Source organism: Microcaecilia unicolor, chromosome 1, assembly GCF_901765095.1.
Source record: "Microcaecilia unicolor chromosome 1, aMicUni1.1, whole genome shotgun sequence".
Taxonomy (NCBI): Eukaryota; Metazoa; Chordata; class Amphibia; order Gymnophiona; family Siphonopidae; genus Microcaecilia; species Microcaecilia unicolor.
The window spans coordinates 15,804,220-15,831,883 of NC_044031.1; the positions used below are offsets into that span (position 1 = coordinate 15,804,220).

Sequence of the window (27,664 nt, forward strand, 5' to 3'; positions counted from 1 at the left end):
AGACTTCTACAGTCTGTGCCCTGAAAATGGCAGAAACAAATCAAGGTCAGGTATACACAAAAAGTAGCACATATGAGTTTATCTTGTTGGGCAGACTGGATGGACCGTGCAGGTCTTTTTCTGACATCATCTACTATGTTACTATGAACTTACTGTACTCTATCAATTTAGAGTTTATTTTGCACATTTCAGGGCAACTTATTAGCCAGGAATGTTGGATACTACCAAAGTCTTTCTTGTAATCCATCCATGCTACATACACTGAGATTTCTGATTTTCTTAGAATAAGCCATGATGGCTTTATTTAGCAAGGGCTGGTCTTTTGTTCCATTGGCTCACCGGTGTGTCTTTTTTGATGTCTTGTAAAGTTTATCTTCTTCATAAATGTTTTATTACATTTAGAACATGAGAATAGTCCCTCTCCTGTATGGATTTTCTGATGAAATATTAACATATCCTTAGTAATGAAGCATCTCTCACATTCAGAACATGAAAACGGTTTCTCACCCGTGTGTATTTTTTCATGTCTTGTAAGATGTGTCTTCTGAACGAATCGTTTACCACACTCAGAACAGGAAAAAGGTCTTTCACCAGTGTGTATTTTTTGGTGTTTTCTAAGATTTGTCTTCTCAAAGAAGCTTTTATTACATATACTACACGAAAAAGGTCTCTTTCCTGTATGGATATTCTGGTGGAATATTAACCTCTCCTTACTAATGAAGCATTTCCCACATTCAGAACATGAAAATGGTCTCTCTCCGGTGTGTATCTTTTGGTGTCTGGTGAGGTGCATCTTCTGAGTGAATCTTTTACCACACTCAGAACATGAAAACGGTCGCTCACCGGCATGTATTTTCTTGTGGTTTCTGAGATTTGTCTTCTCAAAAAAGTATTTACTGCATTCACTACCTTGAAAAGGCCTCTCTCCAGTGGGATTTTTCTGGCCAAATATTAGCATATGCTTATTGATGAGGCTTTTCTCAAATTCAGAACATGGAAGAGGAGTCTCATCCTGGGCCATTTCTCCAAATGGGTTGGTTTGGTACATATCGTAGCAGGAATGACTCTCATTCATAAGCCAGGGCATGTCAGATATGTGGATATTCTGATGGTGTGAGAGGTGTGGCTTCCTAGCGATGTATTTTTCAAATTGAGTACATGAGAATGGCTTCTCTCCTGTGTGCATTTTCTGGTGGATTATTAACCCATCCCTACGAATAAAGCTTTTCTTGCATTCCGTACATGAAAATGGTTTCTCACCAATATGCCTTTTTTGGTGCCTTGTTAGATGTATCTTCTGGATGAACCTTTTACCGCACTGAAAGCACGAAAATGGTCTCTCACCAGTGTGCAGTTTCTGGTGCCTTGTCAGGTGTATTTTCTGAACAAAATTTCGACCACAGTCAGAACATGAAAATGGTCTCTCACCCGTGTGTCTCTTTTCATGTTTTCTGAGAGTTGTCTTCTCAAAGAAGCTTTCGTGGCATTTGCTGCATGAGAACAGTCTCTCTCTTGTGTGGATTTTCTGATGTTTTCTTAGGTATTCTTTGTGACTGAAACTTTTGCTGCATTTGCCACATGGAAATGATTTTGCAACTGTGTGGGCATTCTGGCGCAATGTTAAACATGATTTTCTATCAAAGCTTCTATCATAAGGGTCACCGAGAAGTGATTTCTTTCCTCCCCCCTCTCTCTGATGAAGGTCAGATGTTAGTTGATCACTGTTATTATTTTGGAAGGGTCTGTCTGCTTTCAGGTGTCTCTGCGGTTCAGGGCTGTTTGTCAGCTCCCTGTCACTGGTCTCACACTCGGTGAATCCAAAGAGTGAGTCTCCTGCAAGGTCTATCTGCTCCTTCTCTGATCCTTGCTGAGGATTTGTTAGGTTTCTCCTCTCACTTCCTTGGAAAATATTCTCACACCCATGTTTTGATTCTATCGGAATCAGTACCAATTCCATAGTGCATTCTTCATTTTCCTCATTCTCCTTTTCCCACAGGACCTCATCACCTGCTGGATACAAAAGGCAAAAAAAAAAAAAATCTCTGTAATTTCAGGACAAAATCAAATATATACAACGCAACCTGAATATTTACATGCTACAAAATATTATTGTGAAAAAGGAAGAGACAATCATATATTGCTCTGTGTCACACACAGCCCAAAATAAAAGCCGTGTATGAAGCTTAAGCTGATGTATACATCCTAGAAACTCTCCTGGCCCTGATGGTCAAAAGTAAATGTGGGTGCTAGAGGTCATTAGTGCTGTACAAGCACCCACATTTACCAGCACAGAATAAGAACATAAGAACAGCCATACTGGGTCAGACCAATGGTCCATCTAGCTCAGTATCCTGTTTCCAACAATGGCCAATCCAGGTCACAAGTACCTGGCAGAAACCCAAATAGTAGCAGCATTCCATGTTACCAATCCCAGAGACAAGCAGTGGCTTCCCCCATGTCCATCTCAATAACCACCTTTCTCCATTGAGAAAACTGGCCTACTCTATTTCCTATATTTTTAACCAGTTCCAAACCCAAAATAAGGTATTGCCTCTTATCCTGTGACATTTTAATTTCCTGAAGAATCTCTAGTGAGGGACTTTGTTAGGATAAATGCTTTCTCAAAATCCAGTAATAATAATGAACCTGTCTGAGCCTTCCATGAACCAAAGTCCTGAATCTAAAAAGCTGTCAGCTAAAAATCCTTACCTCTGTGTGACCCAGAGAGAGCTTGTGACAAGCTGAGCTGACCGGCTTGCAGAAAAAGGACATTAGGCAAGTTTCCAAGGTGTACTAATGAATGTAGTTAGGGGCTGTCTGCAGCCTACACCCTGGTAGCATAAGATAAGGGGCTGCAGGCGATGGAAACATGAGATAGCAAGTTGCTGGTGAAATGAACTGTGAAGCAAGCTAATAAACATTCTAATCGGTATGATGTTTCTGTGGACCACCCTAACAAATCTTGATCAGCTTTAGAAGAAAACAGGAACAAGAAAAAGGCAGGCTTAGTGACGTGCCTCCCATAGACTCAATGTTAAGTTTTCCATATATAAGTGATTGTATTTCCTACTTCTGTGGAGATGTACTTTGCACTTTGCATCCTGGGTGCGCTCCCATGAGAAAAGCTTTGTAGACATTACCATTTCTGGCGGTCTGTTTTTCTGACTTGGTAAGTGAATAAAAATGGACATTTTCTCATATCCATGTGGCATGCACTTTGTTTCTCCCTAACTACTGGAGTGTGTGGAGTATTCCTCTGGGTTAGGAAGAGAGAGACAAATAAAACATCAAATACACTATAGTAACCTGATTACCACTATCCAATGTTAACACTTTCAAAATAATCTGTTTCATAAGGCAATCCTTTCTTTATTTTATTTTTATTTGTTACATTTGTATCCCACATTTTCCCACCTATTTGTAGGCTCAATGTGGCTTACATAGTACCGGAGAGGCCTTTGGTTAAATCCATGTTAGTTTGTCCAAATTAAACCATATTTATTCATATGGAAAGAACTTTTGTTTTTCAAAATAGCTTCTAACGTCCTGTGGGGTAACACCATCAGGCTTTCTGTAATTGTTCTACAGTTTTCCAGATCAGCCCTTGAGCCCTTTTTAAAAATTGGCATTATATTGGCATCTTCCAGTTCTCAGGTACGACGAGCGTGCCAGGCCTTAGCGCAGATAACATGCAGATATAGCAAAGCTCCCATTTTGTATTCCTCCTCAATGATCAGAAAAGAACACCCGAAACAAAAGTGCCTTACTGCTGTAAACAAATAGCACCAGGTCAAAGCAGGCATTAGGGCGTTAGAAGAGAGGATTTACTATGATTCTCATGCTTCTCTCATAAAGATGTAAAAAGACTGGAAGTGGTGTAAAGAAAAGCTACAAAAATGGTATGGGATTTGCGTTGCAAACCGTACGAGGAGAGACTCGCTGACCTGAACGTGTATACTTTGGAGGAAAGGGGAAACATGGGTGACATGATACAGACGTTCAAATATTTGAAATGTATTAATCCGCAGACAAACCTTTTCTGGAGACAGGAAGGTGGTAGAACTAGAGGACATGAATTGAGGTTGAATGGTGGTCAGATTCAGGAGTAATGTCAAGAAGTAATTTTTCACGGAGAAGGTGGTGGATACGTGGAATGCTCTCCTGCGGGAGGTGGTGGAGATGAAAACGGTAATGGAATTCAAACATGCATGGGATAAACACAAAGGAATCCTGTTTAGAAGGAATGGATCCACAGAATCTTAACGGAGATTGGGTGGCAACACCGGTAATTGGGAAGCAAAACCGGTACTGGGCAGACTTCTACGGTCTGTGCCCTGATCATGACTGAATAGATATGGATGGGCTGGAGTGTAAATTTTAAGGGGCTTCGACGTTAGCTTCAGAACTTTTAGTACAAGAAGAGTGCTGGGCAGACTTATATGGTCTGTGCCCTGAGAGAGGCAGGGACAAATCAAACTCAGGTATCTTGTTGGGCAGACTGGATGGACCATACAGGTCTTTATCTGCTGCCATTTTTATTATTATTATTATTATGATTTATTTACTGCCTTTTAGAAGGAATTCCCAAACACGTAGGATCCAACTAGTACAAAATACTACCATTAAACTTATTTGCAATCGAGAGAAATATGATCGTGTTACTTCTTTTTTCATAAGTCACTTTCAGAATTCCCTATGAATTTGTTACCTTATGTCATTGGATTCAGTCAACTGGATGCCATTACTCTTAGCCTTCCTTCTTACCCTTTACTCTTCAGCTATGACCCTCTGCTCGTCCCAATAATGCTTATCTGTCTCTTCTTTTGTCTAAGTATATTTAGACACTAATAGATCGTCATGCTTCAGAATCGTAGCCTCCACCCTTTGGAATAGTCTCTCTCTCTATCTTAGGCTTGAATCCTCTTTTGACCGATGTAAGTCCCAACTCTCGCTTTTGCAAATACTTCCAATTATCAAACAGTGTTACTTAAAACAAAGTTCCTGAGGTTACCTATTTAATTCTAAGTCTACCTTTCCCCAAGTTTAAAAACAATTTCCCAGCAATTCTCACCAGTGAAGATCTCTCCCCCTCTGGAAGTTCTCTCAAGCACCTTTTCTGGACTGAGGGGAACTTTGCCTTACCTTACTTATGTGCTTGTGCTTCCTTGATGATTCACACTGCAATCAGTGTGCCAGTAGGACCCTTTGAAAACTTTTTTCTTTAATCAGTCACTGTGGTTTGACTGACAGACAGTGCATTTTTTTCTAGTGAAAGAGGTGCAGGTACTGAAATGCTGGGCCACCCTTCAGGGGTGGGGTGATCACTGAGGGACCCACCCCAAAATAGCCAGGCCCCCTGCAACCAGTCACGGAATCTACGACAAGGCAGAATTGTTCTGTAGAACCTGAGCCCTTTCATTAAAATGCGGGCACCATGGGTCAATTTTAGCAGACAATGGAAAAGGTGCCGGTACTCAGTACCCCCAAGTACCCCCTCAAAAAAAAGCCCTGTTGATAGATATCTGACCAGAGTGTTTTAGCTTGCTGCCTAAAAGGAAAACTCTTGCAAAAGGTTCTCTGTAAAAGGTTAATTTCTCTAGCAAATAATTTTAACTATTCACAGGTATGATCCTACCTTTCTTTCTGTTTGTATCGATAGAGATGTCTTTGAACACATATCCCTAGGCTGTGTAAAAAGGGCCCTTTAGTTCGTGAACATGAGTATAAACTAGAGCTGTACCGGATAGCATATTTTATTATTCGGCCGAATACGAACAATGAAAAATATTATTTGGCTAATTACAAATATTTTAAAGGTATTAATCCGCAAACGAACCTTTTCCGGAGATTCGAAGGCGGTAGAACGAGAGGACATGATATGAGATTGAAGGGGGGCAGACTCAAGAAAAATGTCAGGAAGTACTTTTTCACAGAGAGAGTGGTGGATGCTTGGAATGCCCTCCCGTGGGAGGTGGTGGAGATGAAAACGGTAACGGAATTCAAACATGCGTGGGATAAACATAAAGGAATCCTGTTCAGAAGGAATGGATCCTCAGAAGCCTAGTCGAGATCGGGTGGCAGAGCCGGTGGTGGGAGGCGGGGCTGGTGGTTGGGAGGCGGGGATAGTGCTGGGCAGACTTATACGGTCTGTGCCAGAGCCGGTGGTGGGAGGCAGGACAGAGTTATACGGTCTGTGCCCGGAAAAGGACAGGTACAAATCAAGGTAAGGTATACACAAAAAATGGCACATGTGAGTTTATCGTGTTGGGCAGACTGGATGGACTGTGCAGGTCTTTTTCTGCCGTCATCTACTATGTTACTATGAATACCGAATACAAATAATGGACACTGAGCTTTAACATAACAAATAATAAAATGAGCAATATGAAATCAGAGATCCAGGGGCCCTTTTACTAAGCTGCGTAAGGCTCTATACGTGCCTAACATGCGCCAAAATGGAGTTACAGCCCGGCTACCGCGTGGCTTTTGTGGTAATTTCATTTTTGGCGCACATCCAAAAAAAGAAGTTTTATTTTTGGCCACACGTATCGGATGCGTGCCAAGTGGCATTTGGCGCGTGTAGGTCACTATCGCCCGGTTACCGCAGTAAGGTCGCAGACCCCAAAATGGACGCGCGGCAATTTTGATTTTGCCGCACGTCCATTTTCGGCAGCATTTTTAAAAAAGGGCTTTTTTACAGGCGCACTGAAAAATTTACGGGAGCGGTCCTCGAGACAGCTCTTACTGGTGAAACACGGTCATGTCGGACGTTATGTCCCCCGTCTGACAATGCTCTGCTGTAAGATGAGCATAAATCTACAGATAATTCAAGAAATTTGATAATATTAAAAGAGACAGTTGTATATACAGTGGGGAAAAGCTTGGGAAGTTTATATAAATTAAAAAACAAACAAACTTGAGAACCGATGATGAGGTTGGTGCAACCAACTCTTGCAACAGTGTAAAGTCACTGGCAAGGCGCACCGCTGAAGTTTTCAGTGTTCGGCTAGTAGAGAGGTGTGGTAGCCGTGTTAGTCCACTCTTAAAGGTTATCAATAGAAATCAAACAAAATAAAACATGGAGAAGAAAATAAGATGATACCTTTTTTATTGGACATAACTTAATACATTTCTTGATTAGCTTTCGAAGGTTGCCCTTCTTCCTCAGATCGGAAATAAGCAAATGTGCTAGCTGACAGTGTATATAAGTGAAAACATTCAAGCATTACTAAGACAGTAAAATAGATACCATTGGAGATTCTACATGGAATGTTGCTACTATTGGAGATTCTACATGGAATGTTGCTATTCCATTAGCAACATTCCATGTAGAAGGCAGTGCAGGCTTCTGTTTCTGTGAGTCTGACGTCCTGCACGTATGTGCAGGACGTCAGACTCACAGAAGCAGAAGCCTGCGCGGCCACGTTGGTGATCTGCAAGGGCCGACTTCTAAATGGAATAGCAACATTCCATGTAGAATCTCAAATAGTAGCAACAGTGGAGGAGTGGCCTAGTGGTTAGGGTGGTGGACTTTGGTCCTGGAGAACTGAGGAACTGAGTTCGATTCCCACTTCAGGCACAGGCAGCTCCTTGTGACTCTGGGCAAGTCACTTAACCCTCCATTGCCCCATGTAAGCCGCATTGAGCCTGCCATGAGTGGGTAAGCGCAGGGTACAAATGTAACAAAAATAAAATAGATACTATTGGAGATTCTACATGGAATGTTGCTACTGTTGGAGATTCTACATGGAATGTTGCTATTCCACTAGCAACATTCCATGTAGAAGGCTGCGCAGGCTTCTGTTTCTGTGAGTCTGACGTCCTGCACGTACGTGCAGGACATCAGACTCACAGAAGCAGAAGCCTGCGCAGCCACGTTGGTGATCTACAAGGGCCGACTTCTACATGGAATGTTGCTAGTGGAATAGCAACATTCCATGTAGAATCTATAGAAATCAAACAAAATAAAACATGGAAAAGAAAATAAGATGATACCTTTTCTATTGGACATAACTTAATACATTTCTTGATTAGCTTTCGAAGGTTGCCCTTCTTCGTCAGATCGGAAATAAGCAAATGTGCTAGCTGACAGTGTATATAAGTGAAAACATTCAAGCATTACTAAGACAGTAAAATAGATACCATTGGAGATTCTACATGGAATGTTGCTACTATTGGAGATTCTACATGGAATGTTGCTATTCCATTAGCAACATTCCATGTAGAAGGCAGCGCAGGCTTCTGTTTCTGTGAGTCTGACGTCCTGCACTTACGTGCAGGACGTCAGACTCGCAGAAGCCTGCGCGGCCACGTTGGTGATCTACAAGGGCCGACTTCTACATGGAATGTTGCTAGTGGAATAGCAACATTCCATGTAGAATCTATAGAAATCAAACAAAATAAAACATGGAAAAGAAAATAAGATGATACCTTTTCTATTGGACATAACTTAATACATTTCTTGATTAGCTTTCGAAGGTTGCCCTTCTTCCTCAGATCGGAAATAAGCAAATGTGGTAGCAGATAGTATGTATAAGAGAAACATCAAAGCATTACTTTGACAGTCCGACAGAGTGGGAGGGTGGGGGTATGCATGGGGACATCAAAGCATTTCATTGATATTCTAACAGGATGGGTGTTGGTAGGTTAGAGGAGGGTAATAAACAGAGATGCCCAGTGCACCGCTGGTGATCTAGAGGCCTCAGCGGGGCGGGAGGAGGGAAACATGTTCTTTCTCGCCTGGCCCGCTGGACTGCCGCTACTCCCCCCTGCCTGGCACCACCATATTTTAAAAATGGCAGCTGAGACTGCCTGCGGAAGTCTTGCGAGACAGTTAGGGCCCGCGAGACTGCCGCGAGAAGTCTCGGCCGCCATTTTGAAAACAAGGTGGCACCAGCAGGCGGGGGGAATAGCAGCAGTGCAGCAGACAGGAGAGAACATGCCCTCCCCTGCAGAGGCCACCAGACTACCAGGACCCCTCAGGTAGGACCGGGGCAGCAAGGGCATCGGCGTCAGTGGCGTGGAGGGTGTCGGGCAGCGGCCAGGCAAGGGGGGGGGGGGCCCAGAACCCTCTGTTGTTCATATTAATGTAGATAACTAAACTACTCATGATCATGCAAACCTGTGTGGAGGAGTAGCCTAGTGGTTAGGGCAAGTCACTTAACCCTTCATTGCCCAGGTACAAATAAGTACCTCTATATACTATGTAAACCGCTTTGAATGTAGTTGCAAAAACCTCAGAAAGGCGGTATATCAAGTCCCAGTTCCCTTATGACATCACAATATCAGAAGTGAGCCAAGTATCAGGCAATCAAGCCATTGTGACATCACTGATGAGGTTGGCTCTTATTGGTGGAATAAGCGGAGGAGTAGCCTAGTGGTTAGTGCAGTGGACTTTGACCCTGGGGAACTGAGTTCGATTCCCACTGCAGCTCCTTGTGACTCTGGGCAAGTCACTTAACTCTCTATTGCCCAGGTACAAATAAGTACCTCTATATACTATGTAAACCACTTTGAATGTAGTTGCAAAAAAAACCACAGAAAGGCTGTATATCAAGTCCCATTAACAAGATTCTGGAATGTTGCTACTATCTGAGATTCTACATGGAATGCTGCTAGTGGAGGAGTAGCCTAGTGGTCAGTGCAGTGGACTTTGATCCTGGGGAACTTAGTTCAATTTCCACTGCAGCTCCTTGTGACTCTGGGCGAATCACTTAACCCTCCATTGCCCCTGGTACAAAAATAAGTACCTGAATATATGTAAACCGCTTTGAATGTAGTTGCAAAAACCTCAGAAAGGCGGTCTATCAAGTCCCTTTCCCTTATGACATCACAATATCAGAAGTGAGCCAAGTATCGGGCAATCAAGCCATTGTGAAATCACTGATGAGGTTGGCTCTTATTGGTGGAATGAGTGGAGGAGTAGCCTAATGGTTAGTGCAGTGGACTTTGACCCTGGGGAACTGAGTTCGATTCTGGGCAAGTCACTTAACCCTCCATGGCCCAGGTACAAATAAGTACCTCTATATACTATGTAAACCACTTTCAATGTAGTTGCAAAAAAACCACAGAAAGGCAGTATATCAAGTCCCATTTCCCTTTCCCCTTTATGGGTAGTTTGCGAGGTAATAGCAGTTTGCTTTGACTATGACCAAAGGAAAAGTACCCGCAGAAATTTCTGCCTACTGTTTGAACAGGTACTTAAAAATCACATCAAATCGATTCTTGTATACTGCTAATATCCCCTTTCCAGGGTTGAGTGTACATTCTAGGTGAGACAAAAGCCGATAATGTTAGTGTGAGGTTTGAGAACAATTAGAGACCATCGAGGTAATGCACAAGACCAAAAACATTATAGGAAAGGATAGTGGATGACACTAGGAGGTAGAAGTCAATGGTACTGAGCCATGTAGACTACTGCCACGGAATTCATGCGGGATGCAAAGAACAAATTATAAAGAAACTTCAGACTGCTCAAAACACGGCAGCCAGGCTTATTTTCAGATTGTAAGCTCTACTGAGCAGGGACTGTCTCTCTGTATCAGGTGTTCAGCGCTGCATGCGTCTGGTAGCGCTATACAAATGTTAATAATAATAATATTTGGAAAAACGTAATTCGAAAGCGCCAAACCCCTCCGAGAAAAACTGCACTGGCTCCCACTCAAAGAACGTATTGCTTTCAAAATCTGCACCCTGGTTCATAAAATTATCTACGGCGAAGCCCCGGGATACATGACAGACCTCATAGACCTACCAACCAGAAACACAACAGGATCAACACGAACATACCTAAATCTCCAGTACCCAAGCTGCAAAGGACTCAAATACAAATCAACCTATGCATCCAGCTTTTCCTACATAAGCACACAACTATGGAACGCATTACCAAAAGCCGTGAAAACAACTTATAAGCCACCTAAACTTCCGGAAATCACTAAAACCTAACCTGTTCAAAAAGGCATACCCTACCGACCCAACTTAAATGCCTGTACCCTGCAACACAACGAAACCAAAGCTCGTAATGGACATATAATAACTCTTCCTCTCTACGATTCCCTAACGCGTCTGTCACACACGAACCTTATTCTACCACAACATTACTGTATTTGCTCATACCGGAATTGGCGAACGCCTTTACCGTACTATGTAAGGCACATTGAGCCTGCAAAAAGGTGGGACAATGTGGGATACAAATGTAACATTAAATAAATATTTGAGCATTTGCTGGAAGGCAGCGAAGTGCTCTCGGCAACGGCATGGGCCGATCAAATTTATGCTGCCTACAAATTTGACGGGCGGCTGCGTTCTAGTGTAACTGAGATTCCAAAGTATAACCCATTACAGTAGTCTAACTGAGATAATATCAGACCCCGCAACATCTCCATTCGTGCATGAATAAAACAGTTCTAAGGGCAACGTCTGTCACGAGCAACTTATCAAACATATAAACGGCAAGTGACCGTACTCACTTGCAAATGCGCAGTACAGACTTCCCTCTCTGTCCCGTCCTCGCGTCAAGACGTCATGACGTCAGAGGGCGGAACAGAGAGGGAAACGGAGTCGAATTGTCGGCCGCCGCTCCCGCCCCCCTCCGTATCGGGCCCCCTGCACTGACCTGGAGCGTCTCTCACCTCCGTGTGGAAGCGCTGCAGACAGCAGCAGAGCGATCTGCTGCTGCCTGTAGCGCTTTCACACGGAGGTGAGAGGCGCTGTCAGGTCAGTGCAGGGGGCCCGGCACAGAGGGGGGAGGGAGTGGCGGCGATGAGGGTAGCTGGACATGGGGGGAGGGCAGGGGGAAGAGCAGGGCACAGAGGAGGGTTGCTGGACATGGGGGGAGGGGGGGAAGCCAAGGGAAAGAGGTGGGTCGCTGGATATGGGATCGGTGGACGGGGTGAGGCCAGGGGAGAGAGGAGGGCTGCAATACTCGCCCGTTTTTACGGACTTAACGTCTAGTAGATCATAAATGACCTTTGTTAAATCAGCTCCTGGGTCTGCTAAAAAATGTAGTGACTGATAGTCAGCCGGCGGCGGTCAGCGTTTTCATGACTGCTGCTGGCGTTAAAACCTGGAAATTCGATGCTGGGCCACGTCCCTGCGTCAGCACTGGCTTTCCGGGTTTCTAGAGTCAGCTAACGTACAGCCAGTTAAGGGGGCCTTACACAAAAGCGTTATAAAGCCGTGCTGGCGTTTTTAGCTCGCGGTAAAAATCAGCTGGCAGAAAACACTGAGACGCCCACAGTAATAAGGTGGGTGTCTCCGCGTTTACTACCAGCTGATTTTTATCGCAACCTAAAAACGCCAGCACGGCTTTATAAAAGGCCCTCTAAATGTGGCGGACCTCATTTTGGGTTTGAATAAGTTCGATAGCTCAAAAGCAGCCTTAGCCACTCTACATTGGCTTCCGATCCGTTCCGGAGTTTTCTTTAAATTAGCATGCTTGATTTTTAAAATGTTTGCTGGTTCTTTAGGTGTAATTCCTTCTCCCTGTGCTCGTAGTGTACTGAAAGCCAGAGATCCATTTTGTCCTTTACTGCCTTCTTTCACCTGTATTAGATTTAAACAAATTACAGGCGGGGCTAGTGGTTGGGAGGCGGGGCTAGTGGTTGGGAGGCGGGGCTAGTGCTGGGCAGACTTCTACGGTCTGTGCCCTGAAAATGGCAGATACAAATCAAGGCCAGGTATACACAAAAAGTAGCACATATGAGTTTATCTTGTTGGGCAGACTGGAAAACTCTTTTTATTGGAAAAAACTAAAAACAAATAACATACAAATCAAAACCAAGCCCCTAGCTATACACGGTCCTCCTATCTATGTACACCCCCTCCCCCTCCTCAATAGTACAGTGGAAACTGTTTATTAGAAAGACCAAAGAAAAAAACCGGACATGCAAATCAAACCCCAGGCTCCTAGCTAGACATGGTCTGCCTATCTATGTACACCCCCTCCTCAATAATACAATGGATCAACCCCCCCCCCCGACCCCCCACAACCCCTTCAGACAACTAGCACACAATCCCCTGGGAAGCATGTCCCCTCATGGCGGCTTAAGCCTCACGTGTCTCCACCACCTCGAAGCCACCCCCACCCCTTTTTCCACCCTTTCCCACTTCGCCGCTTCCTGCACCGCCCTTACCACATCCCAGCTGACTACCTCCGCCGGCCGGACCTCCTGGTACAGGGACACCCTGCAGCGCGCCATCCAGAGGCAGTACCGCAATATCACCGAAATCAGAAAGCGTGTTACCGGATCCCCGCGTCCCTCTCCACCCTCTGGGCCATACACCCAGTCCGCATAGCTGTAGTTGCGGAAACTGGGGATCTGCAGCAACGAGGAAACCCGGTCAGAGACCTGGACTGTAAATGGGCACCTCACCAGGAAATGCTCCATCGTCTCTTCAGTTCCAGCACATTCCTCCCGTGGGCACCCTCTATCCCGCACATTGCGATATTTCAAATTTCCTCGGACGTACAGTCTACCGTGAAAGGACAGCCACGCCAGGTCTTTATACTTCACCGGGATGCGGTTCGAAGCAATCAACCGTAACCCCTGCTGCATCCGTGGGGCCGGCGCGTCCCTCAGCGCCAGAGGAGCTGAGAACACCTGCGCCCGTACTCTGTCCATCCAGACCCCCCGTTGTCCTGCCTTCACCTCCCCCACCGTCAGCCCCCACACCCTCACCAATTTCACTAGGGTCTTGCAATAACTCACCCCCCCCGGAGCCCCCCTTCGCAGTGCCACTACCCTCCCCCCCTCCCGCCATAGGTCCCAATATCTCGGCCACCACTGCAGGACACTCCTAGCCCACCCCGGTGGCTCCCGCCCTACCGCCCTCCCCAGATTGAACTGCAGGAACAAAGCGCTGAAAAACAGGACTGGGTTTATCATGCCCACCCCCCCCTCCCTCCTAGGCAGATAGGTAACATTCCGTTTTACCGGATTCGTCCTGTTGCCCCAGAGCAGCCGGAAGAACACCCCATACAAGGCCGTGTACCGGCTCTCCGGCAGCAGGCAGATGTAACTGACGAACAGAAACAAAGGAACTAAGTGTGCCTTGATGAGCTGTACCCGCTCCCCCATGGTCATTTTCCACCCCTTCCATCTATCCACCCTCCCCTTCACTTCTTGGAGACACCTATCCCAGTTGTAGAGCCTATAATCCCCCTTCTCGAAGTATATTCCCAAGACCCGTATACGTTCCACAGCTGTAGGAAACCTACCTCCCAACTCAAATTGCAGCCCCTGATCCCCAACCCACAGGCTATTGGACTTTTGAAAATTGACCTGCGACGCTGTTGCCTGCGAGTATTCCTGGATCAGGTTCTGCAATCTACCTCCCTCCCTCTGGTCCGCTACCCACACTGTAACGTCATCTGCATACGCCACGACCCTTAACTGGTTATTGTCCCCCACCTCCACCCCTTCCAGCCCCTCCGCCCCCCCCTTCTCCAGCCGTCTTATAAAAGGGTCGATGGCGTATGCATACAACAGCGGGCTGAGTGGGCACCCCTGTCGGACCCCTGCCCCTACCTCAAACCCCTGCCCTCTCCACCCGTTAACCAGGGGAAAACACCCCGCATGCCGATAGAGTAGCTGTAATTGCTCTATCCAACCCTTCGGAAACCCATAGCGCTCCAGAATGCTCCATAGGACACCCCACTGCACTCTATCAAACGCTTTTTCCTGGTCGAGTGTTACCAACAGCCTACCATGCCCTCCCACTCTACTGCGTTCTACCCCCTCCCGCACCCACGCTGCAGCTTCCAAGACCCCTCTCCCTTTAACCCCACATGCTTGCGAGGCTGCTAGCAAATCCCCAGACACCTGCCTCATTCTCTGGAATAGCATTCGCGCAAAGATTTTTCGATCCGTATTAAGCAGTGCTATAGGCCGCCAGTTGGCCAGCATCGCCGGGTCCTTCCCCTTACTTAGTAGGATAAGAGCCGCCTCTGTCAAGGAACTAGGCAAGGAACCCTCCAACTGGGCTGCCCCCCATACCCTCACCAGGATCGGCACCAGCTGCTCCTTAAAGGCCTGGTAGAACTCAGTTGTTAGCCCATCCGGCCCCGGCGAGGTCTTCCTGTGGAGCGCCCCGATGGCTTCCTCCACCTCCTGTTCTGTCCACGGGTTCAAGAGGGCCTGAAGCTGGGGTCCCCTGTGACCTATCCCCGGGGTTCCTTCCACATAACACTCCATCTGCTCCATATCAATCTGCTGGGCTGAAAGGAACGCCGCAAAGTGGTCCCTCACTGCCCCCAGAATCCCCTCCTTGGTGTCCTGCAGGACCCCCTGTGCATCCCGCACCCCCTCCATCACCCTGCGCGCCCTCCGCTCCCGGCAGCATGCGAAGGGGTCCGGGCTACACATTTTCCCGAAGTCCCGCTCATACACCAAGGAGGTGTAGCGGTTGTACTGTACCTGCTCCAGGAGTGCTTGGAGATCATGTATTTCTTCCTCCCTCCCCCCTTGTGAAATCAATGTGTCCCTCTTTTTCTTTATTGCCATGCCCAACTTTGTCCTTTCCCTCCCCTCCCTTCTCGCCTGTCTGAGAAAGAATCCCCGCGTTCGTCTTTTCACTGTATCCCACCACTCCCCCAATGACTGAAATGCCCCCTGCACTGACACCTGATCTTCCAAAAACCGGCGGTACTCCTCCCGCACCTGCTCGCTACCTAACCACTTTAAATTTAGTCGCCATAACCCCCTCCCTGGCCTCTGCGCTGCCGCCCCCCCCACCTGAAGGAGGACCATGTGGTGGTCTGAAAAGTCCACGTCCACGGTTCGTGGACCCCCCAGACAAACCCCCTTCTTTACCAGGAATCTATCGATTCTACTTTTACACTGCCCTCGAAAGAACGTGAACCCCTCCTGTTCCTCACAGAAGGCCACATGCGCGTCTACCAGCTCCGCCTCCCGCATGATCCCTGCCAGCCTCACCCCGTCATAGCCCACCTGTACCGATCGTCCCCCACTATCCTTTTTCCGCAATATGGTGTTAAAATCTCCCCCCCAGACTACTTGGCGCGAAGTGTATAGGTAGGGCTTGATCTTCCCAAAGAGGAGCACCCTTTCCTTCTTGCTTTGGGGCCCGTACACATTCACCACCCTCAGTGCTCTATCCTCCCAAATCGCATCCACAACAAGACATCTCCCCACCCCCAGCTCCACCACTCGCTGAATATTCACCCGGTGGGACTTAAATAAGATCCCCACCCCACCATACCTCTCCCCCCCCAACCCCCACACCGAGGGACCCCACTTCCAGGCCCGCCTTGCCCGCCTGATCACCTCAATGGACCGCAGCCGAGTCTCCTGGAGCAGGAAGCAATCTGCTTGGACCCTCGCGAACCAGTCATACGCTAAACCCTGCTTCTTCGGAGAGGCGATGCTGGCCACATTCAGCGTGGCAAATGTCAACACTAAGCCTGCCATCCTCATTGCGAGTCACGGGTCTGCTCACTCCCAACTTCTTTCCTTATCTCCTGGGATACCCCCTTCTTACCCTGAAGCAGGTCCTCTGCTATGCGGTCTACATCATCCCCTGCCAGATCCCCCTCCCCCCCCCCGCAGCCGTCCTGTCTGCACCTTACCCCCCCCTCCCCCTTTCTTCCTTCCTTTCTTCTTTGCTCTATCCGGACCCACCCCCTGATCCCTCCCTCTCCCCTCTTCACCCCCGCCCCCTACCTCCTCCTCCGAGTCCTCCACCTCCCCCAAGTCCTCCAAGTCCTCCAGATCCTCCTCTAGCTCCACTCTGTCCCCCCAAGCCTGCACTTGGGCCTTCACCACCTGCCCGGCCCCCTCAGCTTTCCTCTTACTCCCCTTTCCCCTCCCTCCCTCCCTTCCCTCTTCCTCCTCCCTCACCCCTCCCCCTCCCCCCAGAGCCTTCCCGCCCTTCTTCCTACCACCAGTACCCTCCTCCAGTGCTTCCTCATATTTCCGTTTGCCCTCTCCAATCCCCCCTGCCGCCCCCTCTTCCTCCATTAACTCCACCTCTTCTCCTTCCCCCTGTTCTTCCTCCTCCCTCCCAACCTCCCTATCCTCCTCCTCCTCCTCCAACACCTGAAATCTGTTCCTCCCCCTCTTCCCCTGCAGCGACCCCTCCCTGCCCACCCCTACTTTCCCCCCCCTCCGAAACTTCCCTTTCCTCTGTGGCACTTGTACCCACTCCCCCTCTCCCCCCTGCTCCACTCCTGACCCAGCCCCCTGCCGCCCCCCCTCCTGCATCCCCTCCTTCTCCCCCCCTTGCCCCTCCCTGCCTATCACCCCCTGCCCTATCCCCTCCTCCATTACCCCCCCTCCCCGTCCCTTCCCCCACATATCCCACTCGTTATGGGCCGCCCTAGGGCAGTTCCGATATGCATGGCCTAACCCGCCGCAGAGGTTGCACCTGATCGCGGTGCAGTCCTCTGTGGCATGCTGATCCCCGCATCTTCCACACTTTACCACTGGGCATGACATGCTGAAGTGCCTAAACGAACCACATCTGAAGCACTGCCGCGGCTGCCCCTTGTAAAAGCACAGTATCCTGTCACGACCGATAAAGGCAGCCGAAGGAATGTGCTGGACCACATGGCTCTCCTGTCTCAATTTGACCAGGGCTCCCCAACCTCCTGCCCAAACCCTGCTTGGATCCGGTAACTTTGTAAGTGGGGATCTCAGCTCCGCGTACCTCTGTAGCCAGTAGGCTAAATCTGCCCCAGAGATAGACTCATTTCTCACGAGCAGGGTGATCTGCACCAGGTCCGGCTTGCTGACTGGAATGGCCCTGAGGTCCCGCCACTCCCCCTTTCCCCTCACCCCCTCGTACCTTTCCCAGAATATTTCCATCCCCCTCTGGGTCATGAAGCTCAAGTCATATTCTGGGATGTTGATGGGGTGTATACACGCGTAAAAGTCCTCGGGTATAAACCCCATCCCCATCACCAGCCTCAAGACCCGATCCCTGGAGGGCATTGCCCCCTCCCCTATCCATTTGAGCTGTACCACATTTCGCCGCTTAGGCAGCTGTCCACCCCCTGTCCCCGCTCCCCCCCAACCCCTCCCTGGGCCCTCAAAACCACCCGATCTCCCCCCCTCCCTCCTTCCCCCTCCCTGGACTACTGCCGCAAAGGACTTGGACCCCAGCCCCCACCGCCCCCCCTCCACACTTGTTCCAGCCCTTCCCTCTGCCTCCCCCCCCTTCTGTCCCTCTGCCCCTCCCCTCATCCCTCTCCCTTCCTCAATATCCACCGCCCCCTCCCCCTCCCGTTGTCCCCCGTCCCCTTCCCTCTCAGACAAACATCCAGCAACGTCCATAGTCAGTTCTGCGGCTTGGGCTGCCTCCAACTGATTGTCCTGCCCATCACCACTTCCTGGAACGTCCCTGCTCGTCCCTGCCACTGCAGGCTCCAGCCTCTGGGCTAATCGCCTCCTCTCCTCTGTCTCCTGGCGATACTCTGGCACCTGCCCAGTCAGGTCTGCAGCTGGCGATACCAGACTCCCTGCTCGCTCTGCCCCCGAACTCCCTCCAACCTCCGGCACCAGGGGCGAAGCCTCCGGAACTCCGCCGCTCCCCTTGGCTCCTCGCTCCCAGCCGTCCTGCTGGCAGGTCTGCTCCACCACCCGCTGCACATCTGTTAGACTTGCCATGTCCACTTCTGTAGTCAACGAAAGTCTCTCAACAATCGGGTTACTTCCCTCTTGCTTCTGGTGCAGTCCCTCCTGCGTTCTCCCAATGGCTGGCGCTTCCCGGGGGCATGGCTTGTCTGTTCCTGATTCCGCCACAGGCTGGCTGTTAGCACCCCCCGATTTCACCTCTTGTAATGGACAGCTGGTCAAATGAGCTCCCAGCTGCTGCCCGCTCCTATTCCTCTCTCTCCGACCCCTCTCCTGTAAACCGCCAGCTACTCCATGCTCAGGGAAGACATCCCCTGCTCCCGGACTTCGTGGGCGGGGCTTCTCCAGATGCCATGCTGCTTCGGTTTCCACTTCAGTCATTGCAGACCCGGCCAAAAATACCGGAGTCTGCCTCTGCTGACCCTTTTCCAACAGGGCCTCCTTCACGGCAACTGTCTCTGCTGTTTGCACAACTGCAGGTAAGCCCTCTGAGACTTCGACCACCACCTCTGTAGAAAACAGGCTGCTACCTGCGTCTCCCTCTGCTGCCTCCATTATCTGGAGTTTTGAAAAGTTACTGAGTTCTGTCCTCCCCTCCACAGGTAGGATCTCTACTCCAGCCCCCACCTCAGAGCCATGTCCTGCCGCTGCCTCCTTATCCTCTGGCTGCTGGGTAAGTGCTCTAGACTGTGTTGCCAACTGTCTCATGTATTTTAAAGTGGGGTCACCTCTGAACCCAGACAACTCTTTTGAGTCTAATGCTGCTGAAGACACTGAAGCTTGCTGCAACTGTAGTGTTCCTGAACCCCCAGACTGTGGTATTGAAGCCATCCTTTCTCGGTTAACATAGAGCTCCCTCAAAGGATTCACAGAGCCCTTTTTTAAACAGTTCAACAAGTGTTCTTTTTTCCCCAACAACTTTGATATCCGGGCTTCCTCTTTAACATACATTTGTCTGTGCTCCGCTGGGGCAAATTTACACATAGTTCTTGCCATTTTCAGACGTTTTCCTAGCTCCACTACTTCTTTTTCCACCAGCTTAATTCGTCTTACAATATTTACCACACTACTTGCTGGATCATCAGGGTCATAGCTCACTTCAAGGAACTCCTCATCTGACGATCCACTCTCCTCACTCTCACTATCAGCTGCCTCCAGCAAAGGCTTCTGGCAAACTTCCATCGCCTCTTCCTTCTCCCTTCCTTGGAAGCGCCCTTCTGGGGCCTGTACTATCTTCCTCCCCCCTCCACTGTCTTCTCGCTTACCTTCCGCAAGCTGGGCCATGGAGGGGGAAATGCTCTGGTGGCCTCCACTGGGCTGCTTCTCCCTTCGGTCCACTGGACTCCTTTCCCTTCTCCCGGTAGTCAAACCAGGGAGAGAGCCACTCCTTTCGGCCTTCTGGTCCCGGGCCCCAGGAGGCCCCATAGCCTGGGACTTTCCTGAGGCCTTCTCCCCAGGGACCCTCCTCATCTTTGGGGAGGGAGCTAGGTCTCACTCCCTTTCCACTGGAAGTCAGCAGAGCTCTCTAAAACACCTCCTTCCTCCTCAGCAGACTGGATGGACCGTGCAGGTCTTTTTCTGCCGTCATCTACTATGTTACCATGTTACTCATGTCTTTTTGTTTTCAGGGACTTCAATTTTGGCTGTCGTTACCTCAGGCCCTACTTGCAGGGCCGCCGAGAGGGGGGGGGGCAGGGGGGCAAAATTCCCCGGGCCCGGGCCTCCAAGGGGGGCCCGGCGCCGAGGTCAGGCCGCCGGCGCTGCAGTCCGCGGTCTCGCCTGCCTCCACGGCTCCGGGCCCCCTGCATTCAAAAGCGGCAGTCGCAGATCGCATCTCTTCTGGCCTTCCCTCCCTGTGTCCCGCCCTCGCGGAAACCGGAAGTTACATCAGACAAGGGCGGGAAATGGAGGGAAGGCCAGAAGAGACGCAACTGCCGCTTTGAATGAAGGGGGCCCGGAGCTGTGGAGGCAGGCAGGTGAGACCACGGACTGCAGCGGCGAGAGGAGCGACGGGGGGCAGCGGGGGGGGCGGAGGCGGGGCGGCCTTGCCCCGGGCCCGGCCTAGTCTCTCGGGGGCCCTGCCTATGTGATTCTTTCAGCTATTTTTCCTTTAGGATACAGTTATAGACATATTTGTTTAAACAATATTTGTCATAAATCTTGGTTCTTAATTTCTTTTCCTTTTTTTTCCTTTTTGTTAGTACATAAGTATTGCCATACTGGGAAAGACCAAAGGTCCATCAAGCCCAGCATCCTGTTTCCAACAGTGGCCAATCCAGGTCACAAGTACCTGGGCAAGATCCCAAAATAGCACAAAACATTTTATACTGCTTGTCCCAGAAATAGTGGATTTTCCCCAAGTCCATTTAATAATGGTCTATGGACTTTTCCTTTAGGAAGCCGTCCAAATCTTTTTTAAACTCCGCTAAGCTAACCGCCTTTACCACTTTACCTTGTTAAACCGCTTTGAACCTCTATTTAGAAGGAATTAGAGGTATACAAGAAAATATATCATATCGCATCACATATTCAGCTAAGGGTGACTGTATAAAGATAGGACTGACTTTTCTGCGGTTTTATTTATGTGGTTCACCTGGCCGGTTAAGTGCTGAAAGCCAGCAATTAACCGGCTAAGTGCCGACCTCTCCCTCCCCTACCCCCCCCCCCCCCCGGAACACCTTCAAAATAGCTGGTCTTCTTCAGTTCAGTGCTAATGGGTTATCTTCAGCGGTATTAACCAATTAAGTGCTGTGGAAAATTAGAAGTTAGCCCCAAACAGGCGGTTAAACTGGCCAGGCGCTATTAAATATCGACTCTTACCCAGTGAGATCAGGGTCTCATAATTCTCCATCATCACCTCCCAATAAAGCTCCTTCTGCCCTTCGTCTAAATACTCCCACTCCTCCTGGGAGAAAGAGACAGCGATGTCCTCAAACGTCACCCGCATCTGAAAACACAAACCAGAAACACACTTAGGGACACACCTTTCAAAGTGAGCACTGTCTAAAATCTGCAGACACTTTTTTACACCAAGGCAGGTGTTACATCACTTTTCAAAGAGAAGCCAGCCAATATGTATTTAATTGGCTAGGAACGGCGTCTGGCTGGTTCAGTGGTGTTTAACCAGCTATCAGCCGGCATCGGCTATCTCCCGCTGAATATCACCGGTTAGAACTTAGCCGGTTATATCGCGCGATATAACTGGCTATCTGACAATATTCAGCACATCGCTGGCTTACGCTGAAATAACAGGTGTATATCTTTGACCAGTTTCAAGTTAACCAGCCAGCGCTGAACATCGACTTGGCCGGTTACATTGAAACAGGCCAAAAAACAGCCGGATATTCAATGTTGGTCACTAAAAACAGCCCGGCCTTGAATATCAGGGGCTCAGTGCAGACTGAGGGAGGCAGCCCAGCTACATCCCCCGGTCTGAAAGAATTTCTTCTTGAAAATGAACTCGTGCGAAGTGCACACCGAACTCTGCCCCTGCGATTTGATATGGGAACTTTTTTTCCCAGGAAACTTTTGGAAATCCACATGCATTCTCCACGTCAACCCTACCCACGCGTTTGTGTATATTTCATATATTTTATTGTATTTATTGGTTGCATTTGTATCCCACATTTTCCCACTTATTTGTAGGCTCAATGTGGCTTACATAGATCCGGAGAGATGGTTACAGACTCCGGTGTGAACAATACAGAGTGATTAGAACGGTTAATTAGAATTGGGATAGTTCGTCCCGTGCAGAATGTAGGGTGGGATCTACAGCAAAGGATTGGGTATTGTCCGTTTCCTACTTTGATGGTTGTGTTTCATTATTTGGTGTTTATGTCTGTTCTGTGGGGTATGCCTTTTTGAAAAGATGTGTCTTTAGGTTTTTTCGGAAGGTTAGATGGTTATTCGTGTGTGCGTGTGGGCCCCGATAATGCTGCATACGGACATAAACTGATAAAACTGGCATAACTACAGACACCTAAACATGACTGGAATACATAATGGAGTGGAGGAGAGGCCTAGTGGTTAGAGCACCAGTGTTGACATGCAGAGGTGCCCAGTTCAAATCCCACTGCTGCTCCTTGTGATCTTAGGCAAGCCACTTAACCCTCCATTGCCTCAGGTACAAACTTAGATTGTGAGCCCTCCAGGGACAAGGAAATATCCAGTGTACCTGAATGTAACTCACCTTGAGCTACTACTGAAAAAGGCGTGAGCAAAATCCAAATAAATAAATAAACATACAGTTTTCTTTCATTTACACAGCAAACTTGGGAATCCCACCCAGGTCGGGCCTATGCCCTGCCACATAGATCCTTCCCTGCAGCGACATGCTAAAGCTTGACCTTCAACGTGATTTAACCAGACAAAAATGGCTCTTAGCCGGTCAAATCATCTCTTCGAGGCTAATCAGTCATTTTGAGCGGCACTTACTATATACTACACTGTACTGTATGATTCTTATATTCTGCTAAGTTCAACATGATGGCAGATAAAGGCCATATGACCCGTCCAGTCTGCCCATCCTCTGTAACCCCTAATTCTTCCTGTTCCTAAGCGATCCCACATGCTTATCCATTGCCTTTTTAAACTCTGGAACAGTCCTCGACTCCACCACCTCCACCGGGAGGCCATTCCACGCCTCCACCACCCTTTCTGTGAAATAATACTTCCTTAGGTTACTCCTAAGCCTATTCCCTCTTAACTTTGTCTTATGCCCCCTCATTCCAGAGCTCTCCTTCATTTGGAAAAGGTTCTCTTCCTGTACATAAATGCCCTTGAGATATTTAAACGTTTCTATCATGTCTCCTCTCTCCCTCCTCTCTTCCAGCGTATACATGTTGAGGTTCATAAGCCTGCCCCTATAATTTTTGCATTCAAGACCGCTTACTAATTTCGTAGCCGCCCTCTGGACCGACTCCATCCTGTTTATATCTTTCCTTAGATGCGGTCTCCAGAACTACACGCAGTACTCCCAATGGGGCCTCACCAAAGACTTATACAACGGCACTATTACCTCCTTTTTCCTGCTGGCCATGCCTCTCTTTATGCACCCAAGCATCCTTCTGGCTTTGGCCATCGCTTTTTCTACCTGTTTGAAAGCTTTAAGGTCATCAGACACAATCACCCCCAAGTCCCGCTCTTCCTTCGCACACTGGAGCACTACACCCCCTATACTGTACCGTTCCCTCGGATTTTTGCGACCCAAGTGCATGACCCTGCATTTTTTGGGATTAAACTTAGAGAAGATTCTAAGCGGATTACAAACAAGATACACCTACCAGAATTCTGCACGACTGCGCAGCACTAAATTACTTTTTTTTCATGCAGAATCTTTACAGCGATCCCCGTTCCCACACTGCAGTGCAATACAGTACCATGGGAAAGGGGACTGCGGTAAAGGCTGCCTGGCTGCCCCATCCACTGAGCCTCGGTGGGCCCTCCCTGGGCCTACCTTAACATGGCCTGGCGGTCTAGTGGCCTCTTCGAGGACTCTTGCCAGTACCATCGTTTCTTCAAAATGGCCGCTGAGACTTCAAGCGGTAATCTCGTGAGTCTCGGCAGCCATTTTGAAGAAGAGGACAATAGCCAGAGCAGCAGCAGCAGGCAGGAAAAACTGGGCTTCTTTCCTGTCCTAAGAGGTACTCCCGATGCGCACCTCTGCAGCTCCTCCCGCGCTGGACCGGTGAGTGTGGGGCTGGAGAAAGCTGATCAGCATCTGTGTATAGGGAGGGAGGTGGGTGCAGTGTGGGTGTGGGCGGGTGGAGGGAGAAGGGAGACAGGACTGAAAAAATAAATACAGATGATATTTGTACAGGGAGGGGGGGCTGTAAGATGAGTGAATTGTGGGTGCGGGGGGGAAGAAGGGCTGGAAAAAATAAATATGGATTGTATCTGTATAGTGGGGGGCTGTAAGATGGATGATTGTGGGTGCAGGGAGGGGGGGGGGGACTGGGAACAAAGGTGTATGGCTGTGGGTGGAAAAATATTGTTTAAAGAATCTTGCAGAATTTCAAATTTTTTTTGGGGGGGGGGGCAGAGTTTCAGCAGGAGTAAAAAGAGCTCCTTCATTCAGGAGAATTACAATAAAAGCATCTAAAAATGTAAATATGTCCATCTTTTTCAACAAACAAAAATGGCTTTAGCACTCTTCGAAAAGCAAAGTACAGTGGTATTCTGGAAATTTCCACAGGCAAATGCTTCCAAAGCTTCACTCCCTGATATAAAAAGGACAGCTCTAACATGGATTTCTTTTGAATGCCCTTATCAATTTCAAATTATGTTCTGATCTAGGCGAGGAAAAAGATGTTGGAAAATCCAAATAATTAATCAAATTAACCGGTTAGTGCCAATAAAAATACCTGGGTAGTGCCTAACTCAAAACCGGCTATTTTGGAGCATTCCAGGAGGCATTTATGTGGTTAAGTTGCTGATATTTTGCACTTAATCGGCCAGGTTAACCACAGAAAGATCAGTCCTATCTTTACGTGGTAGCTGGTTAAGAACATAAGGACATAAGTGTTGCCATACTGGGACAGACTGAAGGTCCATCAAGCCCAGCATCCTTTTTACAACAGTGGCCAATTCAGGTCACAAGTACCTGGCAAGATCCCCCAAAAAGTACAAAACATTTTATGCTGCTTATCCTAGAAATAAGCAGTGGATTTTCCTGAAGTCCATCTCAATAACAACTTATGGACTTTTCTTTCAGGAAGCTAGGCAAACCTTTTTTAAACCCCGCTGAGCTAACTGCTTTTACCACATTCTCTGGCAACGAATTCCAGAGTTTAATTACACGTCAAGTGAAGAAATATTTTCTACGATTTGTTTTAAATTTACTACTCTATATCCTCATTGTGTGCCCCCTAGTCCTAGTATTTTTGGAAAGAGTAAACAAGCGATTCACGTCTACCTGTTCCACTCCACTCCACTCTGTTGAACATTGTACTTATGGGTTCCAAAAGAGTAGAAGATGATACACAACTTCACACAATCTTTATTCAAAGCACCAAACCTGACCCGCCACGGGTCCGTGTTTTGGTGGAAAACACCACCTGCTTCAAGGGTATGAAACAATTGCTCTGAATGACAAGGCACCTGTAAAGTCTGCTGTAATGCAGACAATGCGAATAAGCACAGTGTCACTTCTCCACAGTAACAAGCAAACATGCAGTCTAGGGCTAATCAGCTCCGCAAACCCAGAAATTCAATGCCAGCAGCCAGACACGACCCGGGTTTAGCACTCGCGGTGTCCAGTTGAATATCGACTTCTATGTGTGTAAGTGTTGGTTTTCTCAGCATTTATGCACCCAAGGGGCTTTCCCCCATGCGCACCCCTTAATCGACTCCAAAATGTGCAAGTCTGACTAGGAAAACATTCTCTAACACCAGCAACACGGAACATCAAATGTCACTGCCTGGATAGATCAGAGTATAACGAACCAGGAGCTGTCACAAGTTTTCATCCAGGACACCAGGAACATCTGGATCTCAATGTGCTAAATCCTGACAAAGTAGAAAAGAGTTTTCCATCCTAGACGGAAATGTATGTTCTCTTTTATATAGTTTCCTATTCAAATATCAGATACTTGCATTATTTTTACATTTAAGTTATATTCTAGTTTTTCACCCAGGACAAGGCATAAAAAAAAAAAGGAAGACAGGAAGGAGAATGTAAAGAGATGTCAGGAAGCAGAAAGTGAGAGTCTGGTAAAGCAGGAGGAGAATGAGGAAGAAGAGCCTTCTGTGTGTGTGGCATTGCCTGGCACTGCATCCCCTGCTGCCCACCTCCTGCCAGTCTCTTACCTGCTCAGCACAAACCCCAAGAGCCATCCTCCTGCCCTTCTCCACACCACCAGCTCCAGAAAGGAAGGGGAGAGGGAGAGAGAAGGTAAAGAGATGTCAGGAAGGAGAAAGTGACAGTCAGAGGGAGAAGGAGAGAGAGAGAGAGGAAGCAGAAGGTAAAGAGATGGCAGGAAGCAGAAAGTGACAGAGGGAGAGGGAGAATGTAAAGCAGAAAGTGAGAGTCTGGTAAAGCAGGAGGAGAATGAGGAAGAAGAACCTGAGGGGCTACAGCAGGGAATGGATTGAGCAGTGCCAGGCTCATTTCTTCTTGTGTGTGTGTGGCATTGCCTGGCACTGCATCCCCTGCTGCCCACCTCCTGTCAGTGAGGGGAGGAGAATGAGGAAGAAGAGCCTGAGTGGCTACAGCAGGGAATGGATTGCGCAGTGCCAGGCAATGCCACACACACAAGAAGAAATGAGCCTGGCACTGCATCCCCTGCTGCCCACCTCCTGCCAATCTCCTACCTGCTCAGCACAAACCCCGAGCCATTCTCCTGCCCTTCTCCGCACCTCCAGCTCCAGAAAAGAAGGGGAGAGGGAAAGAGGAAGGAGAATGTAAAGAGATGTCAGGAAGCAGAAAGTGACAGAGGGAGAGGGAGAGTGTAAAGCAGAAAGTGAGAGCCTGGTAAAGCAAGAGAAGCAGCTACTGTGTGAGGGGAGGAAAATGAGGAAGAAGAGCCTGAGGGGCTGCAGCAGGGAATGGATTGAGCAGTGCCAGGCTCATTTCTTCTTGTGTGTGTGTGGCATTGCCTGGCACTGCATCCCCTGCTGCCCACCTCCTGCCAGTGAGGGGAGGAGAATGAGGAAGAAGAGCCTTAGGGGCTAATGCAGGAAATGGATTGAGCAGTGCCAGGCTCATTTCTTCTTGTGTGTGTGTGGCATTGCCTGGCACTGCATCCCCTGCTGCCCACCTCCTGCCAGTGAGGGGAGGAGAATGAGGAAGAAGAGCCTTCTGTGTGTGTGGCATTGCCTGGCACTGCATCCCCTGCTGCCCACCTCCTGCCAGTCTCCTACCTGCTCAGCACAAACCCCAAGAGCCATCCTCCTGCCCTTCTCCGCACCACCAGCTCCAGTCCGGCTCCCTCTCTGCACTTCTTCCTTCCTGGGTGGGAGGTTTAGAGCCTTTGTTAGCCCCTGTACAAGAAGCCCCACCCCCTTCCAGAAGGAGGTGACGCCACTGGGGGAGGGGGGAGGTTGGGCAGTGCAGGAATGAATGCAGGGAAATG

The 27,664-nt window shown here is 48.5% G+C and overlaps 1 protein-coding gene across 1 annotated transcript; it reads right to left on the reverse strand.

Moving 5' to 3' along the window:
• Nucleotides 1-98: 98 nt before the first annotated feature.
• LOC115463149 (gastrula zinc finger protein XlCGF57.1-like) lies at nucleotides 99-27,531 on the reverse strand. Its single transcript, XM_030193390.1, has 3 exons — nucleotides 27,453-27,531; nucleotides 21,414-21,540; nucleotides 99-2,007 (listed from the first exon to the last, which is right to left on the reverse strand). Exons 1-3 carry the CDS (start codon nucleotides 27,477-27,479, stop codon nucleotides 305-307), a joined length of 1,857 nt encoding a protein of 618 aa, XP_030049250.1. The 5' UTR covers nucleotides 27,480-27,531; the 3' UTR covers nucleotides 99-304.
• Nucleotides 27,532-27,664: the final 133 nt, after the last annotated feature.